The sequence below is a fragment of the Mastigoproctus giganteus genome, chromosome 1 (assembly GCF_048544385.1).
Source record: "Mastigoproctus giganteus isolate SK-2022 chromosome 1, ASM4854438v1, whole genome shotgun sequence".
Lineage (NCBI taxonomy): Eukaryota > Metazoa > Arthropoda > Arachnida > Uropygi > Thelyphonidae > Mastigoproctus > Mastigoproctus giganteus.
Window position 1 is genome coordinate 183,345,535 of NC_143575.1, and position 15,957 is coordinate 183,361,491.

The 15,957-nt window shown below is 38.3% G+C and overlaps 1 protein-coding gene across 1 annotated transcript in view; it reads right to left on the reverse strand.

Annotated features, from left to right (window-relative positions):
• Positions 1 to 1,470: 1,470 nt before the first annotated feature.
• The window catches only part of LOC150091352 (uncharacterized), a 47,086-nt gene continuing 32,599 nt past the window's right edge, over positions 1,471 to 15,957 (reverse strand). Inside the window, exons 4-6 of the mRNA XM_090383379.1 lie at positions 6,344 to 6,883; positions 3,324 to 3,533; positions 1,471 to 2,262 (exon numbers count right to left, since the gene is read on the reverse strand). Coding sequence (XP_090239505.1) covers positions 1,996 to 2,262; positions 3,324 to 3,533; positions 6,344 to 6,883 — 1,017 coding nt within the window. The 3' untranslated portion in view covers positions 1,471 to 1,995. The remainder of the gene's footprint in view (positions 2,263 to 3,323; positions 3,534 to 6,343; positions 6,884 to 15,957) is intronic.

Here is a 15,957-nt window from a genome sequence, read left to right on the forward strand (position 1 = left end):
AAATCAAATATGCAAAATACTGCTTATCATCCAGTAGTTGACTGCAAACACCGTTTGTTTCTTTCTCGAGATTTTCTATTGTAAATAATTGAGAAGTATGGAGAAAATACTGCTATTTGTTACATAAGTTGAGTATAAATTTAGATGAATGTAATATATATTTGGAAATATTTCTTCATTTAGAAAGAAATCAATAAAATGGTTTGAGGAAAACAAACGTAAATCTCGACTGATCTCGTATAGTTTTGAGTACGGAACACATAAATCTCTGTTAGTGTCCTTGCAATGCAAAATTGTTAAGGATAGAGCATAAACTGAGACATAAAAAACGAAATTGGATACGCATCTCAGAAGCTGTGGGATTAAGGAAGCGAATTAAATTATACTGTAGTGGAAACTCTTCGGGAAAATGATGAACAGGGGAAAGAATAAAGAAAGTGGTCGCGACTTCTACTGGGTCAGCGGTAAATGAAGTTAATGAAAAATTAAATTTTAAGAACAGTAATAAAAACTGTTTAATGGCTTCGATAGAAATGAACTGATTAAAAATAAATTAAAAAAGTCCTGAAGATACACCGACGCCTCCTGTCCTTAGTTGCCTTCTTTCAAATTCAAAAACAGCTCCAACTAGCTTCATGCCCTTGATTATCTCAGTGCGTATTATAAACAATCAACTTCTATTCCGACAGGGGGCGTGAAATACGTTCTTCTCATTCCCTTTGCCCATCAGTTTCCTCTACAGTGTCAGTGATAACCTTACAAAAGCTGTCTTTGTCAACAGCTTCCAAAACTTGCGAATCTCCATTTCGCTTTTTTTTTTTTTTTTTTTTCCACTAAATGTGTTCCTTCGTTCCTGGATTCATCACCAACCGCTAGTACATTTGTAATGTTGTGACCTTCAACACAATTCACATTTCAAGTGCGCGGAAATTAAATATATTTTGCTGTTTACCTTTCTATTTTTGTACCAAACATAGAAACCACATTCAGAAGATCCACGACTCTCTGCATTATTGTGTTTCCATTTTACCCCAATTATTGCGAAACAAACAACTTGCTGGTGTTGCTATAAATCAATTTATTAAACAATGTTCCTACAATAAGTTTTATTTCAGGCTAGCATTAACATAATGCTTCAAAAGCATTGTTTTCAAACGATGATTAGAAGATTGGTTGACAAAGTGACGCTCACTTCAATATTTTTAGATGCGTAAAAGCATAAAACTACAAACATTTACATACATAAAGTAGAATACAAAAAATAAAATAAAATAAAATACTGAACTAATATGACCCGTAATGGTGTGATAAACTTTGTTTCCGGACCATTGTTTGAATTAAGGTTTCCTTCTTAAAGGTCATCAGCATCGGACAAATGACTTTTAAAGTATCAGTTCTAGAAATTCAAAAAATTACTTTTATTTATCCGCACTGTTTCGATTCGTTTTTGAAAGAAAATTTAGCCTTTTATTTTGTAATATTGGTTCATGCAGATATGCACTGATTAACGACAATGGCCCAACCAAAGTTTAGGCTACCTAGGTTTTTTTGGAAGCTACGTTATCTGAAAACCTGTGTAATTACTATTAAATTCTCTTATAGATTAACTTACCAATTTGTTGTTACAAAGTATACTGGCGGAATTAATTACGACATTACAGCAAAGCAAACGACTATTGTCGAGCCATTTATTGAATACATCTAACGTAAAATATGAGCGAGGAATTTTCATAATTATACATTGATAATGGACAATTTGAATCCACTTCACTGCAGACAGACGACATTACAATACAGTGGGAATAGCAAATACCTTTTAAGGCAGTACTAATTTGAGCTTGAAGTGCTCTGCTTGTATTATTAATTAAACCATATTGCAGTAATTAACTGCGGAGTAGCTGACCCGTTATCGAAAGTGTTTATGAAGTCAGATTGATCGTTGGTAAATTATTGAGGTATCCACATTCAATACACAGTCAATCCAAATGCCTGCTTTCAGTACCGTTCTCCAAAACCGCTCACTTTCTTAAAATATTTCAACATGTCGATGACTTTATCGTTGGCGTGGTTTTCGTTTCTAAGAATTATGCGCGTGGACCTGCCTAAGCGCCTCTTCGGAATGTCTTGGTCAGCTTCTTCATCCTTCTCGCAGATGACGTTATACCACCAATCACAAACACCCCGAAATTCATTAAACACAGTTCCATTTGGACACAGAAAGCTGTAGCGATGAGGCGTGTTTCCTGGACAGATGTGCCATATCTAGAAGAGACAAAGGAATATTTTCATCAGTCACTATTTGCCCTTAGTGATTACCGGTTAAAAATGTAATCCTTTTTTGGTAGTACGCAACACAGTGTAAATGGTATGATATTTAAGGACAGTATTATTAAATAAATAAATATTCCTTTGTACTCGGGAAGACCACATAAGGTCAGTGCAGTTTTATATTTAAATGTTTGAAAACATTTTTATTTTACAAAACGATATTAAATAGCAAGAATTATTTAGAAATATTTCATTTTACCAAACAATGTTAGATACAGTGTATTTAGTAAAATAAACGATATTGTAAATATTCAGTTTTTACTAAACGATGTTAAATAATAAAAGAATAACGATTTTAAATGTAAATAGTTGAAAAAATAAACCTTTTAAAGTAACTTGATGTTGAATCTTCACTGGAATTGTAACTCTTATGTCCTAACCCTATCATTTCCGGATTGTTGGTTGTTGTGACGTATATTTGGAGTAACCTCTTCGCTTACTAATAATTGCATCGTCACGTCTTCGCTGAATCATTTTTGACAGCTTCGACTGTTTATCATACCGAATTTATGTTTCTATGTTTTCGTTCCGCTGTAAATCTTGATTCTGTCAACACTCATTCTTAGTTTTCCATTATGTCTTTTGCGTCTTTCTTTTCTTTTCCCTCGATTGAAAGGGGTCTAGAATGATATATTATTTTTATTATTTCTCTTTCTGTCATCTTGTTCAATAACTATCACGAGATGAGATTAATATACAGAAATACCAGCTGTGCTTGTCACGATTTCTCATTTAAAGTCTTTTCAACAATCACTGTCTTCCTATATAAATGGAGCGATAGCGGAGTTAGTAGGTTTTAGGGCGGAGATGAGGGTTTTTTCCCCCTTTCTCGATAGCTAAAATTTTACGTATCGTGAACGGACATACTGCCCGTACAGTGCACGATATACCAACGCTTTGTGGCCTGAGTTGCCTCGCCGCTTATGCAAACCAATCTAATGTGACCTGTACAAACGAAAAAATAAATATTACCTTATATTAATTGCTACACATACCTGACACCTGGTTTCTGGATCGGCATAGAGACCTGGACCTTCTTTTGTAGTGCAATCAAAATCGGTCTGAGGAATGCTATTGTAGATGGGATAATCCTCACCTGCCACTCCTTTTCTGGAAAAGGCTGTGAACTTACTCACTGACTTCCGTGTATTGATCCTAGTTGTTGTTCGGTCTGTTTTACGATCCCCCGAAGGGCGATGAATATACTGAAAAGAAAATAATAAATCGGGTTGCTATTACAGATATATCTTTCTAATCATAATGTAAAACGAATGGCACACGCTGTGAACAGTTTTCATAAAATGTGCTGTGGCAACACCACTATACTGCTTGACAAAATTAAGAGACCACATAGAAAACGTGGTGTAACTCGTGCAGCGTGCGATGAAGCTGGACAAAATTTGGTAACGTTGTGACCATAGAATAACGATAAAATGAGGAGACAGCGATAAACTTCGGACAGGTAGGTATATGGGACATTTATAGAGGGGTTCTATAAGAATTACCAAAGATGATTACATTACAGAAGTCGATAAAGATGCTCGAGAATACGGTCACATGACATCAGTACAGCGTATGATCCCTTCCAACGGCTAAACAGGCCTCATAGCGGAGAACCATGCTCGATATAAGGACTTCTACAAGATTCTGTGGCAACAAATCCCATTCTTCTACCAGCGCAGACCTTAGCTCACCAAGTGACCGAGGAATTGGATGACAACATGCAATGCGACGTCTAAGGGCATCCCACACATGTTCGATCCGATTTAAGTCTGGTAATCGTGCTGGCTGCGGCAGTCGTTGGATATCTTCAGCCATTATTAGGTGGGCCCTCTACTCTATGGCCCACCTGTACTTTATCCCTGCATTCTGACCCTCATTCTCTATATTCCAAGTGCTCTTTTCTAATAAAACTTTTTTTTTTTTTTTTTTGCTTGGTCTCCGTCCAGAAAGTTCAGGCGACCCTGACGGAGACCAGCCAGAGTATGATAGGCAGCCTGGCTGACCTCCCGGTCACGGTGGCGGGCAACGTAGGGTCCCACTAGGGGCTCAGCGGCCGAGCAGCCAGGGACACAACAACAACAACAACAGAAAAAAAAAAAAAAACACCCCCACAATACTACATAAACTACACTCAACACTTTTCCTGGCTTTTGCAGTAATTCTGCATTCCATTACAGAGTACATACGGCGCAGATGTGGGAAACCACAGGTGGCATCAGACCTTAAATACTAATGCCACTATCTTCGGTTTCAAAATATTTCTCCATCACTTGAGCTCTATGTGCAGTGGCGTTGTCGTACATGAAAATAAAATCTGGGCCACTCGCACTCCTAAAAAAGTCGCACATAGCATTCCAGGATCTGTTTTCTGTACCTCTGCGCAGTTATAGTACTCCTATCAAAAGCATGAAGAAGAATGAGGCCGTTGATCATTATTCCACCTCACACGATAGTACCGTCTCCACCGTAAGTGTCCATTTCTCTGATGTTGGAGAGAGAATACGATGGTACCGCATTCCTAGTTGTCTCCAGATGGAATAACATCTAAAAGCTGTTTGTAGGCTAAAACGGGACTCATCGGAAAACAGAACTGTACCCCATTTGTCAGGGCTCCAATTGACATGTTCATGGCACCAGTTTCGACGAGCCCTGCGGTGGTTCGGGATTAATGGGATGCAAACCACTAGCTTCCTTGCGTAGAGTCCACTTGAATTGAGTTTTCTTAACACAGTCCGGTTGGAAATATTTTCCCCTGTGGCCGCAGCAACCTCAAGAGACAGTTGATGACAGGACGTCGTAGGGTTCCGTCTTGCTGTTATAGCAAGATAGCAGTCTGTTCTGGTTGACATAACCCTCGGGCGGCCTTGGCCAGCACTACTTGTAATGGTTCCTATCTCCTGAAACTGCTTTCATAGTGCCGAGACGACACTACGTTATTATTAAGCCAACATGCCACCTCTGTTGTGACCGCCTGGCTTATAGTCGCCCAATGGTCCGCCATCTCGAAGAATCATCTAAACGATGTGACTTGCCATCCTGGATATGTGGCTATCCCACTGAGCAAGCAAGAAAACGGGAATGAAGTGATGTGGTCGCAACCCGTGTTTTTATAGGCATGAATAAGTTGCATAATGAGCAACTCTGTAAGGTGGTAGATCGATTTCTACTGGATACTCGGAATTTGCATGCCAGGAAGCCTATTATATCAAATATTCGCCTTGGACGGCACTGTTCATAATAAAATATTCATGAAAAACATTTTGTTCTGTTAATTTTATTGAGCAGTGTACAAAGATACATCACGACTGATATTTCTCGAAAAGGTCGGCGTTATATTAATTGTTGAAAACGGGAAAATGTGAAGTATTTATATATACGTTCAGTTTCATTATTGAAATTAAAATGTCGCCTTTATTGTAAGTAAATAAAAAAGAATACCTAGTATTCATGATAATTTTAATTTAAAAAACAATACAAAATTACTATTCTGTTTATCTTATCCTCGGTATAATAAATCTGTAAAAGCAATGATATGGCAGTAAAGAATAGTTCTAAAGAAACTACTTGATGTTATCACTGCACCCGATCCCATATTTACTAATTATGTTTAATCTCACGTTCACTAACACGCGCGCACAAACACACAACTTACCTAGCCTTGTTTCTTATATATTGTGATAACCTTACAACCTTCACACGAACCAATAAGTAAGAAATAATAGGTCGCTACTGTGAGAGCACCTTAAATGCACTTAACACACAAAATTAGGTCAGCAGTCCGTATCAGACATAAAGGATACTTCCTGAAACTTTAATGAAACCATAAATTTCATTGAAAGAAACGAATAGGTGAAAACTGTTGTGCAGACTATACAAACAGACCGGTACTTACCAATTCGTATTAACCATGGTTACGGGGCTTCGGAAAACAAAATGCGGGATTTTAAACGATCAATTTTGTGATAGACACTTGGCTATTTGACAGTAAATTCAAAACAATACTTGAACTCACCTCTCTCTTCCTATTTCTTTTGTTCAGTGTATTGGAATACATTCTCTTGATGTGTGGTGGCGCTTCAGTTGTGGTGATTCGTATAACCGAAGGTTTTGGTACAAACCCGTCAAGGCTGTACATGGCGGGTCTGGTCGGTTTAGGAAGTAAAAGCTTCGGCAACGGTCGATTTGTCGGTCTTGTTGGAGAGGCGGACCACATACGACGGGAGGGCGGTTTCCTAGGGACGGGCCACGAAACTGAAGGAGCATTGTCAGACGATGATAGTTGAATTACGTCCGCCTGTTTTAATGCTGATTCTTCGTTTAAGGAGTTCTCTTCGTTGGTTACATTTGACGAAGAGTTGGAGCTTTGGATTGCGATGCCGTTAGTGGCGTTGTAGACAGGGGTCGCTTTTGCAGCTATTGTATTGCGGGATGCAGTGTTACTGCTGACTGTTGGCTTCTGTTGGAGGCGTGGAGGGATGATAGGAAATTTGGATCTTCTCCAGGAGTACAGTAGCCTGTCCAGAGACCTCTGTCGTCCATTTTTTGTAGTGTTCTGTAATTCAAATAAATCTCTAAGAATTGTTTCTTACGAAAAATAAACACAGGGAGAAAAATAGACAAACAACGCATTACATAATTTAGGATATCAAGGACGTTATCGTACATAAATTAAGGCATTAATTTCATTGCGTTTCTGAATATTTACATACGTAATAAAGCACTTTCATTAGCTTTTCTTAAGAATAGATCCAATTAAGATAGAAATCGTATGCACAGCATTAATCTCTTATATTGTGAGGCTACCACGAGTTGGCTTTGCTGTACTGCAAATACAGGATGAAGTACCCGAACTCCTACTTGTTGTTGTTGTTATTTGGTTTTTAGGAGCATTAGCAACTAAGGCCATATTGCTCCGTGCTGGTCATTCCCTGACCTTTCCGCATCCTCCGTATTTGGTGGTGACGGGCTCGAACCCAGGTCTAATCAAGAAGCGTGTGCTATGCACTGCTGCTCCTTCCCACCTGGCTAGGGAGGCGCCGGACTCCTACTGATGGGGTGACAATCACTGAAACATCTGTTTGGAATAATTATATATCACGTTACAAATAAGCACCATTACACTTTTCTTTCGGTGGAAGTGTTACTTATTTGTTTTCTGGCACTCAAGTAAATCGTGATAGCTTCACAATGTTAGATTCATCGTGTATTGAAACTCTTGCATTAATTGGATAAGCTTTCACCTGTTCTTCTTATATATCCTAATGAAAAAGGCCATGCAGGTGCAGTTTATTATATGTAGTCGTCAGAGATATTACAAGTACACGAGCCTAGATTATCGATGGGTATCTTGTTGCTATATTTTATAACAGAAATCGATTGGAAAGAAATGAGGCCGGAAAGAATGATGGATAATACTCGCGACTCATTGAAAACGACTCATTTAAAGATGTGATTAAGGGTTGGAAACAGAATTACTTACCCTAGATTTGCTATATCAGTTATTGCGAATTATAGTAAAAAAAATTAATATAGAGAGCTTCAAGTGCACTGTCTTGCCAAAAGTATATGGCCAACTCTAACATAACAGAGTAATTCGTTTCGTATGGTGAATATGTTTTATTGAAGGCCCAATTCCTCTGCATGAAGGTGAACTTTTCAGTTCCACTTCTCATAGGAATCTGGAATATCGAAAACAGTTCCACGAGCACCAGTTGAATTTTTTTGGTAACGATTAATGGACACTTCCCAAAATAACAAAGACAACTTGCCGTGTGGCGAAAACAGTTAAGCAATAGTTTCAACAAGCAAACATTTTGTTTTACGAGCCTAGGGATTTCTGGGTGTGCCCGGAAAGAGTTACTGCAAAGTAACCATCTAGTACTCGATAAATGTTATATTAGCGTTGCAAACATGGGAGTATTCAATCAGGAGTTATATAGACATTAGGTAGTAAGCATAGACGAGAAAAAAAGTGTACTCGCATCTACCAAATGCAGATTTTAAGGTACGCAGATACTTTGGGCAGGGCAATGTATAGAAGATCTATTGGGAAACATTTAGAAATCAAATTTTATGTATAATTTATCCAGTTTTGGAATGTAGAAATAGTGAGAACACATAATTACTGAGTCTTTCTAATTTTTTTCTAACAGTATTATGGCATGACAGTGCCCTAATTGGGCAACCACAGTGAAATGATACAAGGTTAATAATTAAAACAACCCATTGTTTTATCATGCACAGGATGCAGTAATTAGTAGAGTTCTGGCCATGTAAGAAACTACAATACGCAATGTATAACTGTCATACCGAAGAACGATGACTATCAATTTATGGCCGTTTTGATATTATTATTCTTTATATCTGAACCCCCTGTAAACCTTCATTGAATAACGCAATCGAAACGTGTACAGGATACCTAACCAGAGTTTTTGTGTGTGTGCACGTAGTTATGTATTTCCGAATTTAACCTAAGGTCAGATGGCAATGAAATAAAAATCCACTAATAATCTCGTCAGAGTTCAGAAAGCATGTCAAAAGAATCATACTAATCACGAGGTTTGTATCATTATACGGCAGAGTTAATTCAAAAACTCAGTTCATTCATTGTAGTGTCCTACATTCGTATGACAGACAGGTATTCACTTAGGACCTCACCAAATACATATTGTATGTTAATAAGGTGGCCTAGTAAAAGTTCCATTTTTTTCCCTTACTCAAAACACTCGTTCAAATGTTAGGTTTCATAGAAATTGTAATATTTTACGCAACTTAGTTTATTAGTAACGTTTTTAGTTTTCGTAAGATTCTCATTTTCATACCAGTTGGGAAAAGCTTATTAAAGTCCGATATACTGTACATTATAATGTGTAAACACATTGTTTTAAGGGAAGTTTATTTCTACAATGATTACATCCCTGGTGCGCTAGTGCTGGTTGCTATGACTACGCGGTTCGTTAGAAATTAATGTTAAAGAGAACAGCCGCTTCCATTGCAATGATAATTAAGTTTATTAATCTGCTCAGAGTACCAGAAGCGGTCGAGACCAAATGAAAGTTCCTCTAAAATCTCGAAGAATTAAAGTTATTGTAGACAGATAATGAAAAGGTGATAACAATGAAATATTGTACTAACTACGCTAAGCGAATACCTCATTTAATATTTCTGTTTATTCTGATGAATAAATGGTGTTTGAGGAAGGGGGAAAAAACGCAAACTGTTAATTGTCTAATGTTCATCCAGGCTTTCATCTCGCGTGAATACCTAAGCGATCACGACAGTGAAGCGTTGTTTATCTAGTTTTCAGATTTACAAAGCAAATTGTTCGTCTTTAATGAAAACTTATTTAAATAAATGTTAAATACATATAGAGTACGTGTTATTCAGTTAATAATGCGCACAATAGGGGAAGTGCACGGCACAAATCTTAGCGTTAATAACCTCTTTATTAAAATTTTCGCAGTGTGCTCTGGTAAAAGAACAAAAGCGACAAAGGAAATGGCAGGGTGCTTCTTCGCGATGCAAAATTATTTCTGCGCGCACAATTAGGTTGAATGTGCAACGGAGAGGTAATGAAGAGTGCTCGCGTCCTCGCATGGAGTACTTTAGCATGTAAATTTTCAACAAGAGATTTAGTGAATTCAACTTTTCTTCGCCTGTCATAGCAACGCCGTAAAAGTAATTGAATGTCAGACTCCTACCCTTTGAAATAATAAGAATATTTATTTACTTTCCGGTACCTCATTATTCTTGAGTACCTGTTCTCAAAGGTTATTGCGTTTTCTCTTCGTTTATCTTACAGCTTTCGAAAGGAGAAGACTTTAATTTTCACCGTATGGTCCGCTTTTGTTCTTAATTCTCATGAACTCCTTTCCCTACCATAGCTAGGATTTGATCGTATCAGAAGATGACAGAAGTTTGTACAACTTTCACTGCTGCCTTTCGCTTTAGATTACTTTTTTATATATTTGGATAACGAGTCTGTTGATTAAGGCCACTCAGCACAGTTATTCAAATAGCCGTAGGTGTAGCTTCGATACTATGTTGGAAAGCTGCCGCGCCAAATGTAGCCAATCCAAAATTGTACTGTTGCCTTGAAGATCAAAATGTAGGGAACAGATCGGTTAGCATCTTAAAAAGGCAAATTACATTCTCAAAGCCAAGTAATAGTTCCTCAGCGTCTGGTTTCGAATATTGGAATCGGTTGATAAGGAGTCGAAATATTCGATTTTTACACAGGCCGCAAAATCGGCTAGCTGCTGCTGCTATTAGCAAACCTTTCTCTAGTCTTGACCAGCATCGATTCCTTGTGAAGTTTGATGTCCGTGTTTCATTTACTTAGTCTGACCGTGGTATTAGATCCGCTATGGGTCTGTAAATGTTTGTTTGTTGTCTTTCAGTGATTTCTGTATTCATTATACATATGAACTGTTCCACAAACCGTCACCTCCTTGCTGTTTCTGCAGTTGTGACACTTCTCCTCCGGACATCCGCAATATCCAATGTAAAAATCACTGCAGTTACAATGCCTATCCATCTATGCAAAGTAAAGACACCTGTCCAAATATGTCTAATTTTTTTCCGATGAGGTTGGTTTAGAAATCAGATATTTTTATAACCATTAGCAGATACACATTGCTTTTTTTAATGTGAGTGATCGAGTGAAGGTTAGGTAACACACTCCAATCTTTTCAAATGTGTTGCGCAGCTGCATAATAATATTTCTTATTCAGATTTTGTTTTCCGTACAGATACTGGTTGAAACGTGCACTTTTAAAACTTGCATTTTAACTTTTTAATATAAAGATGAATGGCAAACTAAATTACGAATTAGGTTTAAATTTTTAAATTAAAAATAAAATTTTAATAAAATTTAGAAATCGTTAATTTTTATTTAATTTCACATAAAATCGACATTTTATTTTACAATTAATTTTAAGTAATTGTAAAATGTTAACGGGTTAATTACGGGGTTTCCACTTGATGTAAAATTACTAGGATTCTACCACAGTTAGAATGTTGAGAGCATAGGTGAGAATTTAATTTTTGCAAGTTTTAGATTAACCAAGCTTCAGACTCAGATCAGGCCATCTCAGATGGTCAGGCCAATTGTGAAATCTAGCTTGATGATATGGATATGTACTCCCTGTCAGTTCTGTTGAAATTGACTTAGAATTGGCAGAATGTAGATACCACAGGGTTGTCCAAAATGTCAAATTACAACGCGGCATTGAGGTTTTGATCACAATAATCACCAGTCTAAATCATGAAAAGTAGCCTCATACTATAAAGCTAAGTTGTCTGAATTTCTTTGTTTCGACGATACACTGCAGTGCACAGCGTTTTCCTGGCATTTTCTAAATCCAACTCGACTGTCAGACCTATACGCTGGTAGCCGGACAGGTTGTTCCATAGAACCATTTTCCATTGTTCCAGCGTCCACTTACGGTGGGCAACGATCACTGGAAATAACATTTGGTGTTCATTGGTGCTACGTGTCTTGTGATCTTCACTACCCTTTGGGAACCAAGACCATGCAACTCTACATATATTATACGCCCTTATGGACAGCTCTTGTGTAGGAATATCTTCGAAGACATTGTAACTAGTCTCATCAGGGTTCGTCGATCGCCCACCGTCAGCATTCTTTGCCCACCGGATTGTGGTTTAAAATCGGCCGTTCTTGTTTGCACAGTGTTGGGCGCTATTGACTTTGGAAAACTGTCTGCTGCTACCACGCACTTACAGGAACAGATTACATGCTGCAACCCCCCCACCCTCCCTCCTCGTCTTATCCAGACGCATCAGAGCTCTGGCTTTCCCTGGTTCTCAGATCCAAAGGCCTACATATGCACAAATAATAAATAAATAAATTTTCTGTTTATACTCCGGGACGACCAAACGGTCAGAGGAGTTTAACGAACCCCAAGATAACATAGAGTTGGGATTAAATACTACTGCCCATCCAGCCACTCAAGGTACAGGACACCAGGGAGATATGACAGACAATACAGTCCCCATAAGATTACAGAGACAGCGACTAGAGGAGACTTACCAAATTAAAGCAGTGCAGACAAAAGACAAGATATTTGTATCGAAGCTTAGTTCAGAAACTAAGGCAAGTAGTATCAAGAGCCTCTTTGCAAATGAGCATAAATTGGAAATTGAGGTAAGAGCGATTAAAACTGAGCATCCTATTGTTGCATCTTTTATAATCACGTGTTCGCATGAATCGTCATTTACAGTACTTGATCGGAAGTCGTGGCCTTATGGAACACTGGTCAAACCGTACAAAGACAGGTATCAAAAGAAACCTACCAGGATCCCACCATACCAACCAGCTGCATAGCAACCAACTAATTCAACAAGTAGAGCTCATAAGAATAGACGCCTCCTCATCTACATCCTTCAGAACACAAGAAGTTTGGCAAAAAAATTACACACGCTCCAGACCATGCTCTTCCTAAGAGAATTCGAGTTTATCTGTCTAACTGAATCGTGGCTGTCAGATGATAAAAACCTTGATCTACTCCTCTACACTGTGCCCTACAATGTCCTTAGCAATTGCAGAGCCAAAAAAAAAGGGGTGGAGGAGTGGTTATATTCTAAACCACTGGAAACCTTTAAACCACTGGAAACCTTTAAAATCTACGTCGAGTAAAACTGAGAATTTGAGGCTATATGTACCACCTTGAAGCACCAGGATTGTACCATCCAGATAGGCTTAGTTTACCTCCCATGTGACCACACCATCTAGACTTTAGCTTCAATCTTGTCTGATGACTAAACTGAACCCAGCATTCCTACCATTCTTGGTAGTGATTTCAATATGCCACTTCCATGCCTCGGCATGGAAGTGGCATATTGCTTGCCTCGGCACTACTGACTTAACATTAACACTAAACTCTGTAGACCTTATAAGACTTGATACGCCACCTACAAGAGATGGACAATACAGTTGTAGCCAGTTGTAAAAACGCAGTTGAAACCTTCTCAGTTTTCCTTGACGTCAGACCACCTACCACTCACATGTACCATCGTTGTCACACAAAGGGGGTAAACACCTCCATAAGCTCCCAAGCAGACGCATCACAATATAAACTAACCTACTCCCTAAGATTTCTCAAGCCACAGGTTGTTATGTCTCACCTGACTGCTTGACTGGCTCAGCATAAAAAGTTTAAATATAGAAGAAGCAACTATTGAACTCTCACAACAGCTGAAACTTATTGCTAGAGCTGGAGCATCAAAAGAACTCACAATATCTGTCCATACCAGAAACCGGTTCAATAAAGACATCAAGGTGGCTTTCACAAGAAAGCAAAAATCATTACAGAAAGTGGCTGAAATGAAGAACCTTAGCCAACCAAGGACCGTGCTCACTTCCTCTGATTAAAGAAGTCGCCCCACAACAATCTTATCTTTTCGCGCATAAAACAGTCTAGAAGGATTCTAGCACGACGAGACCACAAGTTTGATATGGACAAAGACTTCTTTTCAAAATGGGCTGAACTGGCCTTCAGAGAACAGCAACAATCGGCAAATACCGGCCTTCTACCTGTTGTGGACCGATGTCTCCCACAGGCCATGAAAGAAATCACCATTACTAAGGAACAGTTAATTAATGTTATTAACACCTTCCCAAATAAAGCTACTGTTGGGCCAGACGGCTTCCCCCTATTTGCGATTAAAATGTCCTCAATTTATATTGTTGAACCCCTTTTACTTATTTTCCAAAGCATAGTGGAAACTGGGACTGTCCCGTCTCTTTGGAGGACCTACTGTGGCAAACCGGTTCCAAAAAACAAACATCCAAAGTTACCAACTGATTTCCGTCCTATATGCGTCGGATGCTCCCTCCTGAAAATCTTTGAAAAGCTGTTACTCCCAACATTGATCACTGTCTCCGTGACAGACACACTTCGCTGCACCACTGATCTACAATAACAAACCTTCTTGACACGCTGTTTCGGATTCAACATGCCATCAGTAAAAGATCTCAAATAGAGATCATTTTCTTTGACATACAATCAGCTTTCGACAATGTGTCAATTCAAACACTGCTTCATTTATTAAAGAACTACCAGGCAACTGCCTCACTAATCTCCATCCTTCGCAACCTCCTTAATGAAAGGATACTGATAATATCCAATAGTCGCTACCAGACTATGACAACAGTAAGAAGAGGAGTACCAAAAGGTGGAGTGTTATCTACCACGCTCTTTGCACTAATCTTACAACCATTTCTAGCGAGGTTTACAAATTCAGCTCTTACGCTAATGACTTGAAGTTGTTCGTAATCTCTGATGACATTAAACGTGTTCAAGAAATAAATCAAAACACTGCTACACAAATTAATCAACTTGTTGACTACTTAGATATGGCAGGGCTCCAACTAAATCAGAAAAAGTCATCCCAAATATTTATAACCAAGAAGCGGAACAAAAATGATATTGAAATGATAATAAATGGCAATAAGGTCACAAAGGTTTCAACTCACACAGACCTTGGTCTCACCTGGGACGAAAAACTTACTTTCCAGGACCATTTCATATATACAAAAAGGAAAACATATGCAGCCTTTTGGGCGATCGGGCAGGAGCTTGTTGGTTGCCAAAATACGCCCCTAATATGCAAATACATTGAAAAGTGTCTCACTCCCATCGTTTTATACGCGTCTGAGTTATGGTTTTCAGCCCCATCAAGTATTGTAAAGAAATACCTGGCAATTGATTATTGGGTTCTGAGCTGGTTGAACAGGATTCATGGGAACCCGTTCACCATCTCTAGATCTATTCTACATGCGAACATGAACATGACACCGTGGAAGATCAGAATTCTGGAAAAGAACCTCACCACCCTTGTCAAACTGTTAACTAATATGATTGATTCTCCCAACGTGCAAGAAATCATCTTAGCCTCAAGTACCCACCCAAGAGAGCCACATAAACAACGGTATAGGTCGACTCTTACCAACTTTGTCCGCCTTAGAGATATGTTCCCTGCAAACATTGTGGAACATTTCAACAATCTGCAAATTAATCCCAACGAACTATTGGATGACAAGAAATACAGGAAGAATGTCCTGGAAGACTTGCATCGAAGCACCCACTTCAGTGAATCTAGACAAACACGTTCAAGTCACTCTATCTACCAGTCCATCACATGCCATCGACTGACGCATAAAATTCTCTGAAGTTTAAGACTGTGGTTGTCATTTAATAGATTGAATTTATATAAACTTAATTAATTCTCTGTATATATGAAAATGTAAGTTCAAATGTAAGTTTCCTCTCTCTTGTAAATGTGTATACATATGCTATTCCAACTCCACGCAAGCGCATTGTCAAATGTTGTCTATTGTCCTTTTAATATATATATATATATGTATTTTTCACGTATAATTCTACGTACATCCTTCTAGCCAACCAAGCTGTACAGGGGTGAAACCAAGCTTAATAAACTGAATAATAATAATAAAAATAAAATTTTAATTTAGATGAACAAAAGGTAATGGTAGAACGTAACCACTTTTTCTAATGTGAAAAGTAATAAAAGTTTATATCAGCATTTGTGTTCATTGCTTAACCAGCGACCTCTATTGTTTCAGTAATGCGGACTCAAGTA